The sequence below is a fragment of the Hyla sarda genome, chromosome 10, assembly GCF_029499605.1.
Source record: "Hyla sarda isolate aHylSar1 chromosome 10, aHylSar1.hap1, whole genome shotgun sequence".
NCBI classification, from domain to species: domain Eukaryota; kingdom Metazoa; phylum Chordata; class Amphibia; order Anura; family Hylidae; genus Hyla; species Hyla sarda.
This window is the reverse complement of record NC_079198.1, coordinates 104,243,096-104,259,761: the sequence shown is the minus strand read 5'-3', so window position 1 is coordinate 104,259,761 and position 16,666 is coordinate 104,243,096. Positions and strand designations below refer to the sequence as shown.

The 16,666-nt window shown below is 45.5% G+C and overlaps 1 protein-coding gene across 16 annotated transcripts in view; it reads right to left on the bottom strand.

Moving 5' to 3' along the window:
• Positions 1–16,666, bottom strand: part of LOC130293498 (taste receptor type 1 member 2-like) — a 261,468-nt gene that overhangs the window by 1,911 nt on the left and 242,891 nt on the right. For 15 of the 16 annotated variants that reach the window (XM_056542266.1, XM_056542256.1, XM_056542255.1 and 12 more), the window contains 3 exons: positions 10,867–11,625; positions 9,003–9,209; positions 5,667–5,787 (listed from right to left, as the gene is read on the bottom strand). In XM_056542266.1, the coding sequence (XP_056398241.1) occupies positions 5,667–5,787; positions 9,003–9,209; positions 10,867–11,625 (1,087 nt within the window). Of the gene's footprint in view, positions 1–5,666; positions 5,788–9,002; positions 9,210–10,866; positions 11,626–12,744; positions 12,863–16,666 lie in introns of those variants that run through there. The other variant, XM_056542271.1, reaches the window with a different exon arrangement.

Genomic DNA, 16,666 nt, shown 5'->3' with positions numbered 1-16,666 from the left:
GTTACCTCGCCGGACCCTGACCTCACCTGCTCCGGCCTCCCTGGGTCCTTACCTGCTCTGCCTAATTTAGGTTTGCTCCTCTCCCAAATTCAAACCAAAGAGGACTTCCGTTCGCTCATTGCGGAAGTTAAAGACACATGCATGGTGGGAATATCATCCCTACGCCAAGATTTGCAACATGTCTCTGACCAGGTTGAGGGCCTAGAGGATGCTCATGATACCACTAGGCATACATTGCCCAGCTTCATGCTACTATTTCATCTCAAACGTACTTTCTCTGTGATTTGCATGCCCATGTTGAGAATTTGGACAATAGGGGTAGACGTAACAACATCAGGGTGAGGGGGCTGCTGGAAGTTACTTGCGAAGAGGACCTCCATGTCCCTCTGGAAGCCATCTTCAACCTTATTTTGGGGGAGCTGTCTTCCCACAAGATCAAACTGGACAGAGCCCATAGGGCCCTCCGCCCTAAGTCAAATTCTGGCCCCCCTAGAGATGTTGTATGCTGTGTACATGACTTCCAAGTCAAGGAGGCCATCATGACCAAAGCTAGATCTCTTCGGAACTTTACCTTTGATGGGGCCCCCAATCAGCTATTCCAAGATCTGTCCTGGCTGCTGCTCCAGAAGCGACGGATGCTCCAGCTCCGGCTTGCGGTACTTCACTCTCACAAGTGCCTTATAGATGGAACTTTCCGTTTGCTCTCCATGCCTGCAGGGATGGATGCTCTGTGGTCCTTCGCACCCTCTCGGATCTTGCTCCCTTCTGCTCCAGCCTGGACTTGCCGGTGCCTCAGATGGTTGATTGGGATCTGGCCTCCCCTCCTTTGCCTCCTGTGTGGCAGCCTGTCCGGTCCCTGCGGCCTGGGTCACAGAAGAAGTCCCCTCCCCGGGAACCTGGGGCGCACTTACAGGCTCCCCCTTGAGATGTTGTCTGCACCCTTGTGTCTTCTCTATGCTGCTCCTGCTCAAGACTTTCTTAGATTTTTGGTCTCCCCTGAACTGAGCTTAGAGTTGCAGTTTGAAGCTGAAGTTGCCATGTTTATGCTTATTACTGCTGCTGTAATGCTTTTGCATTTTTTGGTCACCTACAGGGGGATATTTATCAAATGATTTAGACTGGTTTTTCCTGTCTAAATTTGTCGCACAGAAAGTCGCAGTCTAAATATGTGCGACTTTTTTGCGACTTTTGCTCTAAAGGATTTTTAGAACATGATGCATGCTAGTCTATTTTAGACGGAAATGCATTGGAAAATGCATTGGTGCTGAATTTATCAAAAGCGACTTTTCAGCGACAAGTCTCATCGGCTGAAAGTACGCCGAAATGTCAGACCATGTTGGAGCAGGTTTAAATACAGTCTAAACCGTAGATCCCGAAGTCTGTGCGCAGAATTTATCAAGAGCGGTGCGACTTTTGATAAATTAGGCGCACAATAGACCGGCCTAACCCTCTGTAGTTTGGTCTATATTGATGCGGGACATAGATAGCTTTGATAAATATCCCCCATAGTTTCCTTTAGCCTAGTTTATTATCTAATTTATGCTCCTTTGCTATGGCCTCGGAGTGGTGTGCTTGTCTCTTTGGTGGTCACTCTTGACTGGTGTTCTCCCATTTCCCCTCTTGAGGCCATAGTAATGGACTGCCCATGCCTTGGTTTCTTGTCCACCCTGGTGGTTTTGGCCTCCACATTGACTAGTTGGTCAATGGTTCACTTTCTTACATTGTGTTGTTTTTGTTTTGTCTTGTGCGGTCTTGTATGTTTGATGTTGGTCTGTCGGATCATTTCTGTTCCCGTTTTCTTCTTCTTCTTGTTTCTCCCCCCCCCCAGGTTCTGCTTTCCTCTTGTGTCTCTTCCAGGGTTCGGTTCTCGCAGGCTCTTCCAACTGGTGTCCTCTGGTTCATCTGCCGGATCTTGTAAGTATGCCCCTTCACTAGCTCCGCCACCATCTCCACATCCGTCATGGTTAAGTGTGTCTCCCTGAACATTAAGGGTCTTAACTTCCCAACTAAGAGATGTTTATAGCAACGGAAGTTGGTCTTGCTGAGGGCTGATGTTGTTTTCCTTCAGGAGACACATTTTGACCATCATGAATCTATCCAACTCCTACACCATCTCTATCCACAGGCCTACTCTGCCGTTTCTGATAGGAAAGTAGCTGGTGTTAGATGTGATGTTAGAGGGTGTCCTGGGTGGGGTCCCACTGCTGCTTTGTAATATCTATGCCCCCAACACATCGCAAATACCATTTTTATGTAGAGTCCTTGCTAGACTCCATAGGTACCCCTCCTCTGCGTGGTTACTGGGGGCGATTTTAACCTTATTTTTTCACCTTCCCTAGACACCCCCACCCAATTGCACTTGGCTTCTATTTTTCAGTGGCTAATACAGACTTCCTCATTGTATGATCTGTGGAGGATCAACCACCCGATGGAGAGCTCTTTTAGCTTCTACTCCCACCCTCATACACTGCACACATGCATAGATTACTTCTTTGGTAACCTCCCTATGGTGCGCATGCTTTCTGATGCTTCTCTTGAGCATATCTCCTGGTCTGACCACTGTCCTATTCTCATTTCTTTCTCTTCCTTCCCTACTTCTCTCTGGAGCTGTCATTGGCGTCTTAATGATTCTCTTCTTAAAACATTGCCTCCCCGGGAGTCGATTCAGAAGTGCCTCATGGATTATTTTACTACCAATGAGGACACAGTCTCTTCACAGGAACTCTGTACAGAGATAGCGAGTCTAGAGACTCTCCTGTTGGCCACCCCTCAGTGCCGATTCTGCGGTGATTGGTGGCTGCTCGTGCTCAGTTGGTTGACCTGGCTCTCCATAGGGTTGAAAGACAATTGTTGTATGCTAGGCAACGTTTTTATGAAAAGGGTAATAAAGCCCATACTATGCTGACCAGGCGCCTACATGACCGAGCAGTTACCCAGTCTCCCTCAGCCCTCAAGGATCCTTCAGGTGTTCTTCCCTGACACCCGCTGACATTTCCCGCCTTTTTGTTGACTACTATTCTGGTCTTTACTCCCTTCCTTCTTAACTTCTGTCCGACCAGGGGGGGGGGGGGGGGGGCGTGATACTGCGATGGATGCTTATCTTTCATGATGTGGCTTGCCTACTTTGTCGGAGGCCGACCGTGAGGTTCTTAATGCTCCCATAACAGGGGAAGAACTTTCTGAAGTTCTCAAATCCCTTCCAGTTGGTCATTCCGCCGGTACGGACGGATTCACGTATCTATACTACAAAACTTTCTCTTCTACACTTATCCCTAAGCTTGTTCCTCTTTTTAATTTCTTTATGGGGGGAGGCGGTTCCGCAGTCTTTTTTGCACTCCTTAATTACCCTAATCCCTAAGCCTGGCAATGACCCTCATGATTGCTCTGGTTATAGACCCATCACCCTCCTTAATTCTGATTTGAAGCTTTTCTCTAAGGTCCTGGCGGTCTGCCTTAGTTCATTTCTCCCCTCTCTGATCCATAAGGACCAGGTTTATTCCCTGCCACCAGGGGGGCGACAACACCAGGAGGGTGGTGGGTCTTGTTAACTTAGTCAATCGGAGGTCTGAGCAGGCATTAATTCTCAGTTTGGATGCTGAGAAGGCCTTTGATAGGCTGGGGTGGCCATTCCTCTTTGCTACCCTCCAGAAATTTGGGATCACTGGTAACTTTCTCACTGCTCTGCAGGGGTCTCTATTCCTCTCTCCTGCTTCTCGCAATCTCCCTTGCACTCCCTCTCCTACTTTTCCACTGTCTATTGGTACCCATCAGGGCTGTCCGCTTTCCCCCCTGGTCTTTGCTTTATGCATTGAACCCCTGGCAGCTATGATTAGAGGGGACCCAGACATTACTGGCATCTCCCTGCATGATAAGGAATTTAAGATATGCTTATTTTCTGACGATGTGCTTATCACACTTTCACGTCCTTTGATTCCCCTTCCTAATCTTTATAAAGGCTCTTCATGCATATGGTGTGGTCTCTGGCTATAAAGTTAACCTCTCTAAAATGGAAACGCTACCTCTTAACCTTCCCCTGTCTCTGTCTACGCTTCTTCGCTCCAACTACTCTTTTAAATGGTCCTCTTCTGCTATTAAGTACTTAGGGGTCCATATCACTTCTTGCTATTCCTCCCTTAACTCTGTCAACGACCTCTCTCTATTTAGGGAACTTAGAACTCTCTTCGAGAAATGGCGGTCTCAATTTATATATATTTTTTTGGCTGAATTGCGGCGGTTAAAATTACGTTCCTCCCGAAACTACTCTATTTTTTCAAAACATTGCCTACCCGGGTACCATTGTCGGCCCTTCGCTCTTTTCAGTCGGCTATTTTCCGTTTTATTTGGGATGGGAAAAGACACCCTTTACTGATGTCAGTCATGATGGCGGGCAGAGCCATGGGGGGCCTGGCAGTTCCTGACGTGATGAAATATTACTGGACTGCTCACCTGCGCCAGCTTGCGGCTTGGTCTACGTATGATGCATATAGCCGCTGGATGGAGCTGGAAAAGCTGTGGTTGGCTCCTATTCACCTTAACCCTCTCCTATGGAACCCTCCAGCATCACCTCTTTCCCTTTCTCCTCTTCTAGGCCCTATGTGTTTCTCTAGGTATGTGTGGGGGTATTGTTCCAGAAAGTTTTAACTGTTTTCTCCTTTCTCCCCTCTGAGATCTTTTCTTTATCGTCCTAATTTCCCCTCTGGTAGGATCGGTGGACCGGCAACCACCTTGACCCCCCCCCCTTCTATTTCTTCCTGCTTCTTTCTTTTCTTTGTCATTCCTCCTCTCCTTTTGTTTTGAGGGTTACATGTATTCCAGTCTATGCCCCCCCCCCCTTGTCTCTACTGCCCCCCCTTCCCTTCCCCCTCCCCTCCTTGTTGTATGTGGCCCCATGGGCCTGGTTGGCTATTGCAGCGGACAAGCTGATTCCTGCTTTCCTGCATTGCCTGCGTTATGGTTTATGTTTGTTTGTGTATTTACCAGTATAGGGGCTCTTGCCTTGGTTTGCTTGCCTCATTGGCGCTTTTGAGCCTGCCCATATGTTCCATATTTTGTGACTGTGTGTTTGCTATAGGGCTGAGGCCCTTTTCAAGATGGTTGCTTGTTCCTTTATTTGTATTGATTGGATTATTTCTATGTACAAAACCTTAATAAAATGACAGTTAAAAAAAAAAAAGAAGGTATCTACCGGGATCACAGGCAACGCTGGCTCTTTTGCACATTTGATTTGCACGTGTGAAACGGCCGGAGTAACGGCCGGCGTTGCCTCTGAGCGCTCCACTGTGTCTACATCCACAATCATGTCAGGAACTGTTCAGAGCAGGAGAGGTTTGCTATGGGGATTTTCTCCTGCTCTGGACAGTTTCTCCTGCTCTCCTCCTGACATGGACAGAGGTGTCAGCAGAGAGCACTGTGGTCAGACAGAAAAGAAATTCAAAAAGAAAAGAACTTCCTCTGTAGTATACAGCAGCTAATAAGAATTAAGATTTTTTTTTTTATAGAAGTAATTTACAAATCTGTTTAACTATCTGGAACCAGTTGATTTAAAAAAAAAAAATTCTACCGGAGTACCCCTTTAAGTCATTGTATGGGATTCCTCTATGTATAGTATGTGTGGTCTTTTTCCCACATTGCAAATACTGCAGGACAGAAGATTTACAATTACAAACCATTATTATTGAGGTAGGTTCCAGCCACACAGCTGACACATGTAAAACAGCATCTATATTGTCCCGTTTCCTGCTTTTCCTGCCCTGGTAAACAGTCAGAAGAACACACTGATGGAGGAATCTAGAAAAATCAGAAGAGGCAAAGCAATAAGAAACATGTGTCAATAATGTGTCAATAAATCCATATGCATTTCCCAAAAAAAAAAAATAGTCCACTTTCTCCTTGTCAGGGGACCAACCATATATTGTTTTTTTTCCTAACAGTGGTGAACTGGATCTAGGTGGATGATATTTGTTCTATCCGTTTTTAAACCCAAGTTACATGTGTAAAGTAATGGCATTTATACTAGATTCTGCCACTTCTGTCACTATTCTGTATCTATAGACACTGCACAGTACCACTTCTCTTGTTCCGTACGCTGGGAGTGAATCTCAGTATCTGCTCTTATTCTGTATATCCTATATAGACACTGCACAGTACCACTTCTCTTGTCCCGTACGCTGGGAGTGAATCTCAGTATCTGCTCTTATTCTGTATATCCTATATAGACACTGCACAGTACCACTTCTCTTGTCCCGTACGCTGGGAGTGAATCTCAGTATCTGCTCTTATTCTGTATATCCTATATAGACACTGCACAGTACCACTTCTCTTGTCCCGTACGCTGGGAGTTAATCTCAGTATCTGCTCTTATTCTGTATATACTGTATAGACACTGCACAGTACCACTTCTCTTGTCCCGTACGCTGGGAGTTAATCTCAGTATCTGCTCTTATTCTGTATATCCTATATAGACACTGCACAGTACCACTTCTCTTGTCCCGTACGCTGGGAGTTAATCTCAGTATCTGCTCTTATTCTGTATATCCTGTATAGACACTGCACAGTACCACTTCTCTAATCCTCTAGGATGGGTACAATTCTTAGTATCTGCTCTTAGGCTGGGTTCACACTACGATTTGTAACTACGGTTCCCATATATGGCTGGGAGGAGGGGGGGGCTTAATCGCGGTGCCCGCACTCAGCCGTATAGGGGAACCGTATTTAATGCATGTCTATGAGCTGACCGGAGTGAACCGCAGCCTCCGGTCGGCTGCTTTTTCGGCCGTATGCGGTTTCCCGACCGCAGACAAAAACGTTGTCGACCGCATTTTTGCCTACGGTCGGGAAACCGCATACGGCCGAAAAAGCAACCGACTGGAGGCTGCGGTTCACCCCGGTCGGCTCATAGACATGCAATAAATACGGTTCCCCTATACGGCTGAGTGCGGGCGCCGCGATTAAGCCCCCCCTTCCTCCCAGCCGTATACGGGAACCGTAGTTACAAATCGTAGTGTGAACCCAGCCTTATTCTGTATATATGTACACTACACAGTGCCACTTCTCTAGTCCTATGATGGATGTCACTCTCAGTATCTGTTTTACTCTGTACAGTTAGGGTTGCCACTTGCCACCTTTCTTGCAAAAAAAATACCGTCCATGCTAATTTGCATAATGAAATATATATGGGTACCATCACCGGATACATATATGTGGGGGAAATGTTCTCCTATTCTGACCCCTATAACCTTTTTATTTCTCATTATATGGGACTGTATGAAGGTCATTTTTTGCGTCCCGATCTGTAGTTTTTAACAGGACCATTTTTGTGTTGATGGAACTTTTTGATAACTTTTTTAAAATTAGATTCAGGAGTTGCAATTTATTTACTAACTACAACTCCCAGCATGCCCTGATATAGCCTGTGGCTCAGCAGCTTTCCCAAATGAAAACTACAACTCCCAGCATGTTGGACTATATAGTAGTGTATATAGTATAAGTCAGTGTTTTCCAACCAGGAGTTCCTCCAGCTGTTACAAAACTACAACTCCCAGCATGCTGGGAGTTGTAGTATTGCAACAGTAGGAGGCGCTCTGGTTGAGAAACACTGATATAGGTTATGGTGCAACATTCCAGGAGTTGGTTGAATAAATACCGGCCATTGCATTTAATATAAAAATACCGCCAGGGTGGCCAAAATACCGGCTGTGCCGGTAAAATACTGGCCAGGTGGCAACCCTGTGTACAGTACCCCTTCTCTTCATTTGTCTCTACACATACTCGGTATGGGCTCAGTAGTTATTTTTCAGTCTTAAAATACTGGAAAGGTTGAAGGGTCTGTGTGTTTGGGGGTTTGGGTTTGTATTATATGTCAGGTCAAAAACCATACATTTTTGCAACCAGAAACTATGTATGCTATACAGCCTTTCAATGTACTGTTAACATTGAGTTCAAATTAGTGTAATCTACCAACTACACTTTAATATATCAGTATTTATTTAGATTGTCCAGATTAGTAAAAGCCATTTTTATACAACCTGTTAGAAACTTAAGAGTTCATAGAGGAGTCCCCTGTTAAGCAACCTCATCCCATGGGCAGAGGGGAGAGAAGCTACAAAGGACAACTTTCTGGAGGGTCTATCCTGACCTGTCCATCAGTGGTTGGACAGTGATTTAATGTGAATGGGCACTATGTCATAATTAATCTCCCCAGTGATGGCGCTGCCATGTGTGGTGGCCTAGTACGGGAGTAGTTGCCCTGTACCCTTGCTGACTTGTCCGGCAGCCTCCCTTCAGTGTCCCCTGGGCCTCCTTGTACTTGTATAAGCCCTGTGTGGAGCTCACTCTCTTAGTTCCTGAGTCTTTGCTGAGTCCTAGTGTGTGTGTCCAGAGTCATTGGAGGCCTCAAGTCCAGTCTGCAGCCACAGTCAATTGCAAGTGAGCTACAGTCATAGCTTTGTCAGTCACCAGTCAAGTCAAGTCAGTCCCTGCCAGCAACTGTCAAGTCAACGTGGCCTGCATTAAATTGTCCAGTTCTACTACAAGTCCCAGCAAGCCCTTAAGGTCTCTGCATCACTGGCCACCTCCATGGGCCCTGGCTGAACTGTATAGACGTTACCATCTGTCTACCCTCAATAAAGCTACCGTTGTCCATAACTTGGCGTCAGAGTCATTATTGCTCCCCCCCCCCCGTGCCTAGCCCAGGATTCAGCGATATACCTTCGGGTGGTATCGAGGATAAACCATGCCCTGGCATCTTGAATACAAGGGGTTAATGCCATCTGCTCCTAGCATAATTCCATCTGCCCTGCATCACATCCTGTTACCACACATGAAATTTAATACATACTGACAGATTAACCACAAAGAACAAGTGAATGTTGCAGGTCCCAACATGGGACACTTGTTGGTCAGTGTATTGTCTAGAGACCCTTCTCCCAAGTAGTGATTGTCAAAAATGGAGAGCCCCTTTATGCATATGGCCATCATTACATAAATACATTATACTAACTCACCGTGTTATTTTCTGTTTGCCAATTAATTTTGTCTGAGTTGATATTGAGGTTCCCTAAGCCAGTATAGGCCCCAACAGTCTGAAACGGGGTTCCACCCAACCAGTTCCAGAAGACAATGTCATATCCAGTAGGAGAATCGCCATATATGTTGAAGCTTATTTCATTGTTCAGCAATGTAAAGTTCACTTGTCCTAGAGCTTCAGTCATCTGAAATGAGCAAAAAAAAAAAAAAAACAAACAGCAAAAAACACAATAAATACTATGAAAACACAAATAAAGTGAAAGAGGCCATGTTGTATTTCTCTACACTGTTGGAAGTTAGGAGCATCAATGTGCAGGAAAAATAAGTAAAAAAGACATATTACTTAGGTAGCACTGCAGTCCCTATGCGGTACCCGATCTTCTTGCTGGTGAAGTATATAGGTTGTGGTGAGGTTGTAGATTCACCTCTACTGCTTAGCATGTGCATACACTGAGCAGGGCCCTATTTACAGCTTGTGTCCAGACTGAATATACCCCATAAGGGTAGGTTCACATGTGCATATTTTTGCTGCAGATCTGATGCAGACTTGCTATTGAAGATTTGTAGTAAACTGCAAGCAGGTGCAGTTCACTCTCAGACCTTGCGGCCGCTCTTGGCCTAGTTTAGAGAGAAGGGGGAGAGACCACAATGTCTTTGAGGAAACTGCGCAGGCATGCACAGTTTAATACAGACTTGCAGATCCCTGTGTGTTTACTCGCTACCAGCAGACACACAATACACACGGGCGCAGCAGGGAGCTCACTCTAGTGACGGTCATTTTGCTGCCCATTGACTTCAATGGGCATCAAAATCTGCTGAAGCAAATCTGCAGCCGATCTGCATCAGAAAACATGCACGTGTGAATGCACCCTTACAGGAGTTGTCTGGTGAAACATAACATCCCCTATCGAAGGATAGAGGATAAGTTATAGATTGCGGGGGGTCCAAGCGCTAGGACCCCCTGCAATCTCCTGCATGGGGTCCCGGCAGTTGGCTGGAAGGGGCGTGCTGACCCCCACATGGAGTGCCGGCCGACCCCATAGAGATACATGGAGGGGGTGTGCCAGCCGCGACTTCTTGCAGCAGTTAGATGTCAGCTTCCAGGCCCCCGGGACGGATATTTCGGGGGTCTCAGCGCTCAGACCTCCCACATTGGATAAGTTATTTATCACTAGACTACTCTTTTAAGGGTGCATTCACATGTGCATATTTTGTGCTGCAGATCTGCTGCAAAATTGCTGCTGCAGGTGTTGCAGCCTATTGAAGTCAATGGGCAGCAAAATCTGCAGGAGCAAATCTGCGGCAAAAAATACGCAAGTGTGAATGTACCCTTAGGGCTTGTTCACACGAGTGGATTTATTTGCATATTTGAAAGGGGGCAGGCTCTTCGCGGCTGTCCGCTGCAGATTTTCCGCTGTGGAATTCTGCTGTGGAAAATCCGTTGCAGACCCTATTGACTTCAATGGGGCTTGCGGCTGATTTTCAGCAGCAGAAATTCTGCAGCGGAAAATCTGCTCCGGACAGCCTCGAAGAGCCCACCCCCTTCCAAATACGCAGCGGGAAACCCGCAAATAAATCTGCTTGTGTGAACAAGCCCTAACGATTATTCCACAAGCATCAGAATCTAGTCATGCAGATGTGTCATAAATACACAGCAAAATCTCATCCCTACGCACACACAGTTGTGAACTCAATCACAACTCCACAACATAATGCGCATGCTTTCATGCAGGGTTTTTTTTTTTCATGAAAATCTGGATGAAAAACATGAAAATGAATACAGCCAAATAAGATGTCTGAGGACAGACTTCTAGATGGCAGAATGTCTAAGGTGCCACCTACTTGCCATGGGTAGACCTCTTTTTTATCACAGTATGTTTTACTACAGCCAAGCACTTTCTGTAGGGCATGGGCCACCGCATACACGGCTGTGTAGATGCTGAAGCTGACCCTGTTATCAAAGTCACCCAGAAAGTTACTCAGAGATGTATTGAGGCAGTCATCGCAGTTCTGGTTGCAGCTTTCATCTAATCTTGACTTTCCCAAGCTGCTCCTGTTTTGATAGAATACATTCATAAGATATTCATCGAATCCTGGGATGTTCACGTATTTCAGAGCAATACCAAGCACCACTCCTATTTTTTTTAAATTTGGTAAATTATAAATGTCCTTAGACAAGGACCAAGTCTCAGTAGCCAGCCATATCTTCGAGGGAAAATCCACTTCCACAACTTCTGTAAAAAAGTTCAGAAGGAAAATGTCTGTAGCGAACAATAAGACAACATTGACATTAGTAAGGGTGATATTGGAGACAATGTTGTATATGGAAGTTTCCCACTCCGCCTCTTTGCCCTGTATTTTAATGGGTATGAAGTTTTTATATGCGACACAAATATTCGTATTGGATGTGAATGCAAGAAACTGCTCCACTCCTTCAAATCCATATTTGTCCATGCTCCCCAGGACGGCGATCCAAGTCCAGTGAAAATGGTTGAGGATGTCTCTAATGGCTTGCTGCTGTATCTTGCTGCTAGGGATGGTCTGGAAACACGACGGCAGGTTCAGGTCACTCATCTTCTTACTGGTGGCAAAAATGTTGATCTGCAAATGTACAAAAACAAATATTTGCACAGGATTACTTCTTAGCTTTGTGCTGCTGTTGTGTTCCAGCACCAAAGGCTGTCCTGTGGGCTGCGGATCTCCTCGGGCATACCTCGGCTCTTGTGTTAGGCCCACTGTAAAAATGTGTACTATGTTCAGCATGTTCAAGCACTTTATTATATTTTCTACATTCCCTGTGTATTATGTTTTTATGTACTGTGCCTTTAAGACAGAAAGAAGCAGTGATAATCAGGTGACCCTGTCCTCCCAATGGGAACCCCTAAATTCTCTTGTATATAGTTTAGGGGGGAGGAGTTGCCCCAGACTAGTCTGAGCTACAGTGTGGAAAGGAGGAGGAATACATGTGTGGAGAATCCAAAGGGAAGCCTAAGAAAATATCTTCTCAATTCAGCCCTGCCATTCTGTAAGTGTTCCCCCGTACAGCGGTGAGTCAAGCTCTGGCAGTGATTGGAACTTGCCAGAACCGTAGTCAGCACGGGATATCTTCAAGTCTCATATCTCAAATCTGTATATTCCAAGTGGGTGAAAAGGACCATAAGTCCTAGCAAGGCAACAGGACTCCCAAGGGTTACACTGCATCCCTTCTCCTCTACTCCGTACTGTGTGTTGTACCAACTACACCAGCTCAGTAAAAGACAGTTATCCATAACCTGATGTCAGTGTGTTTATTATACCCCGTGTCTGGCCCAGGAGAAGGTGTCCTTACCTCGGACCGTGTGTAGGCTAACGGTACCCTGGCGTCACAAAGAGATAAGTATACCTTGCACCCCCGTGTCACTATCTTGACTAAAGACATTTGGCCAACAGCCTATGCTAATTATAAGTTCTCTGGTGATCTGCTGCAGTCTTGGAATGTAGGTTAAGGGGTTCTTATGCTATTTTTGGAGAAGTGTTTTTGTGCTGCCCAAAGTAGTTATCATATGCATATATTTGGTGGCTGCATATTAACATAGGGAATGGTGTTTATACCTATTGATATACTTATGCAGAACATCACAGTAGTACCTAACTAACCATTTTTTAAAGTAAATTTTTTTCCCTTAAAGGAGTACTATGATATTAAAACAAATGTCACCATAGAATATGGTATCTAAATACCTTTAAATAGAGGTGTTGTTCTCCAGAATCGGTCCAGTGGTTCTCCCGTTACAGCCCACGGTAATTTTGCTTACTTCCGGGTACTGTACGTCTCAAAGTGATGTCAAAATTGACACTACCCAGCATTCATATCGCCTGTCCCTCTGCTCTCCGGCCCTCCCTCACTGTAGCGCCCCACCCCTAATAATATTCAGCACTACGCCCCTCTCTGCCTTCTCTACTTTATGCGTAAGTTGCTTTGTGAATATAACTGATAGTTACGCCGACGTAACTATCAGTTATATTACTGGATGCAAGTAATCACATGCCCGGTCCGAGGATGCTGCTGAGTGCGCAGGTGCGCGATTCGCAGCATGATAGGAGGGAGGTAAGAGAGGCATTTCCTCAGCCGAGCGAATGCCGGCTGAGGAAACGAGGGGGGTTATGAATATTCAGACAGGGACAGACCGACTCGGGCTTGTTGGGGCCAGCAGACTGCGGGGAGGATCCCAGAAATTATGACGTTTCGTTACAAAGATAACGACAGACGGCCAGAACATGTGGAACGAACGTCTTAGCTCACAGTCAGAGGATGAACTTCCGGATTACGTGGAAGGTTATAGAGGTAATTTACACTATTGTATAACTTGCTAAATTATTGCTAATGGCAGTTAAATGTTTTGCTTTATAGTAGTCCTTTAAGTTGCATTTAGTTATATTGAACTCAAATATGTCCAAAATTTGATGCTATATATTTTTTCAATATATGGCTTCAGACACCTTTAGGCTAGGATTGCACTTGGGTTTTTTTTTCTGGCATTTTTTGGATAACTGCCACTGCAGTTTTTGAACCAAAGTAAGAAGTGGATCCATAAGAGAGGAGAAGTGTAAGTCCTTCCTTTATATGTCATATTCTTTTTGAATACACTTCTGGCTTTGGCTCAAAAAATGCACTGGCAGTTTTCCAAAAACTGCCAGAAAAAAAACCAAGTGGAAACTTAGCCTTAAAAAAACAAAAAATTATTGGCCGCTGGCCTCACATCTCCCCATGTAACCGGGGATGTGTGCAACCAAGGTCTGATCCAAGGATCATTGGTGCAGCCCCCCCTCCCCACACCTGATGCTTAAGCCATGTAAAGGTGATGGGCTGATTTAGGAGATAAGCGCTCAATAACTGTGTGGGGTTTGGACATGTAATAGGATAAGACGTCTGATTCAGTGGGCCCGGCCGCTGGGACCCCCGCGATCTCCAGGCTGCCTTCGGACTACCATGTCTTTGATGTCACGCCACGTCTCCTCCATTCATGTCTATGGCATGAAATCTGTGTTCTTCTGCTCCAAAGCCCCTCCAATAGACATGAATGGAGTGGCATGGCATGACATCACAAACACAGAAGCCTGAAGCCAGTGTTCTGAACATAAATTTTCAGAACACTTGGGTGCTGGCCTGGAGATCGCAGAACGTCCTAGTGGCGGGATTTTCCGCGATCAGACATCATATCCCCTATCCTTTGGATAAGAGATACGATGTTTGGGGGCAGAGTACCCCTTTAAAGTGTACCTGTCGTTAACAAAAACTTTTTATATAATGTAGATAATACCATTATATGTATATTTGTAATATACATTGGTTTAAAAAGATGTGTGTATTTTTGAGTGAAAAAATGCTGTCCCTGCAGCTATTGCCTGTTTGTGTCTGTGAGGAGTCCAAATACAGGAAGTGAGGGCGGGATAAGCAGGGCTCTGTGCAGGCTCCTGGCTTGTCAATCATCCTGCTGTGGGAGCCGGGGGTGTGTCACAGAGCCTCAGTGCACAGGGCCCTGCTTATCCACTCACACTTCCTGTATTTTGTCTCTTTACAGGGACACACAGACAACGGTTGCAGGGACAAAAATATACACATTTTTCAGCTGACCATCAGTTTGCATAGAAGTACTAGTAACATCACCGGAGTAGTCTGAAGTACGGAAGGCCATGGGCTGTGTCCCACATAGGTAATGTTCAAAAAGGTGAAAAATCCAGCTCCAAAAAAATAATGGAAAAAATGTAAAACTACAAACTTCAATGATATGCATTAAAAACCCAATAAAAGGCGCAACATGTCACATAGGAAACAGAAAAAACGCAGACGCATTAATGGCACCATATAAAGCTTTTTATATGTTGTACATACTGTATATACTTATATATACTTCATAAGAAAATTTTATTTCCTTTTTATAGAAATCACAGGCATTGACAAAGTCCAGTAAGTGAGGGTGGGCTAGCACTCCTCTGTGCTCTCTCCTGTCTGATAGCACTCCTCTGTGCTCTCTCCTGTCTGATAGCACTCTTCTGTGCTCTCTCCTGTCTGATAGCACTCTTCTGTGCTCTCTCCTGTCTGACAGGACACCTCTGTGCTCTCTTCTGTCTGATAGAACTCCTCTGTGCTCTCTCCTGTCTGATAGTACTCCTCTGTGCTCTCTACTGTCTGATAGTACTCCTCTGTGCTCTCTCCTGTCTGATAGCACTCCTCTGTGCTCTCTCCTGTCTTATAGCACTCTTCTGTGCTCTCTCCTGTCTGACAGGACTCCTCTATGCTCTCTTCTGTCTGATAGAACTCCTCTGTGCTCTCTCCTGTCTGACAGTACTCCTCTGTGCCCTCTCCTGTCTGATAGTACTGCTCTGTGCTCTCTCCTGTCTGATAGAACTCCTCTGTGCTCTCTCCTGTCTGATAGTACTTCTCTTTGCTCTCTCCTGTCTGATAGTACTCCTCTGTGCTCTCTCCTGTTTGATAGCACTCCTCTGTGTTCTCTTCTGTCTGATAGGACTCCTCTGTGCTCTCTCCTGTCTGAAAGAACTCCTCTGTGCTCTCCCCTGTATGATAGTATTCCTCTGTGCTCTCTTTTGTCCTATCAGACAGAAGCGATCACACAGGATTACTATCAGACAGGAGAGAGCGCAGAAAAGTGCTAGGCCACCCTCACTTACTGGACTTTGACAATGCCTGTGCTTCAGCTTGGACAAATCCATGATTTTATAATCCATGATCCAATCATCTGTGCTCTCTTCTGTCTGATAGCACTCATCTGTGCTCTCTCGTGTCTGATAACTCCTCTGTGCTTTCTCCTGTATGATAGGACTCCTCTGTGCTCTCTCCTGTCTGATAACTCCTCTGTGCTCTCTCCTGTATGATAAAACTCCTCTGTGCTCTCTCCTGTCTGATAGAACTCCTCGTCCTCCTCGTCTGCTAAACGCATGCACCTAGGTTATGTTGGAGAGGTGTCCCTAGGTGTGAATATCTCCTCTCCTTGTTTATCTATGCCGGTCCAAATCCATACTTCTTTTGGGACTTTGTTTCAAGCCTCTGCTTTCTTGGACTCTGGTTCTGCAGGGAATTTCATAATCACCTCCCTAGTCCACAAGTATCGTTTTCCAGTGTCTCGACTCAGCAAATCCCCTATACCTTTCCTCCATCAACGGTGAAAGTTAGAATTTCGCGGTACAATACCACACGGACCCCCTGACCATGCACGTGAGGGTTTTACTCAGGGAGAAGGTCATGTTCTATGTGCTTCCTTTCTGTACTTCAGCAATCCTCTCTCTTGGGTTTACCTTGGTTGCAACTTCACGCATCGGTTCTCAATTGGCAAACAGGAGAAATTTCTTGCTTGGTACAAGGCTGTCAGAAACACTGCCTGTTGGCATCTCAACTAAAGCGCTCTCTTCTTGCACCTTCTTCTCTGCCGGGTCTGCCCTCTCCTTAGCAAGAAAGTCTTCCTCCCCATCGACCCTTTGATTGTCCTATTGAGCTTCTGCTAGGCACTACACCTCTTCGGGGAAGAATCTACCCATTCTTGTTACTTGCCGGTCATACTGGAGTTCGGAAGTCCATACAATTGATCACCCGACATAACTGGTGGCAAAATCTTGAGTGTGATGTCACTGATTTTGTATGTTCCTG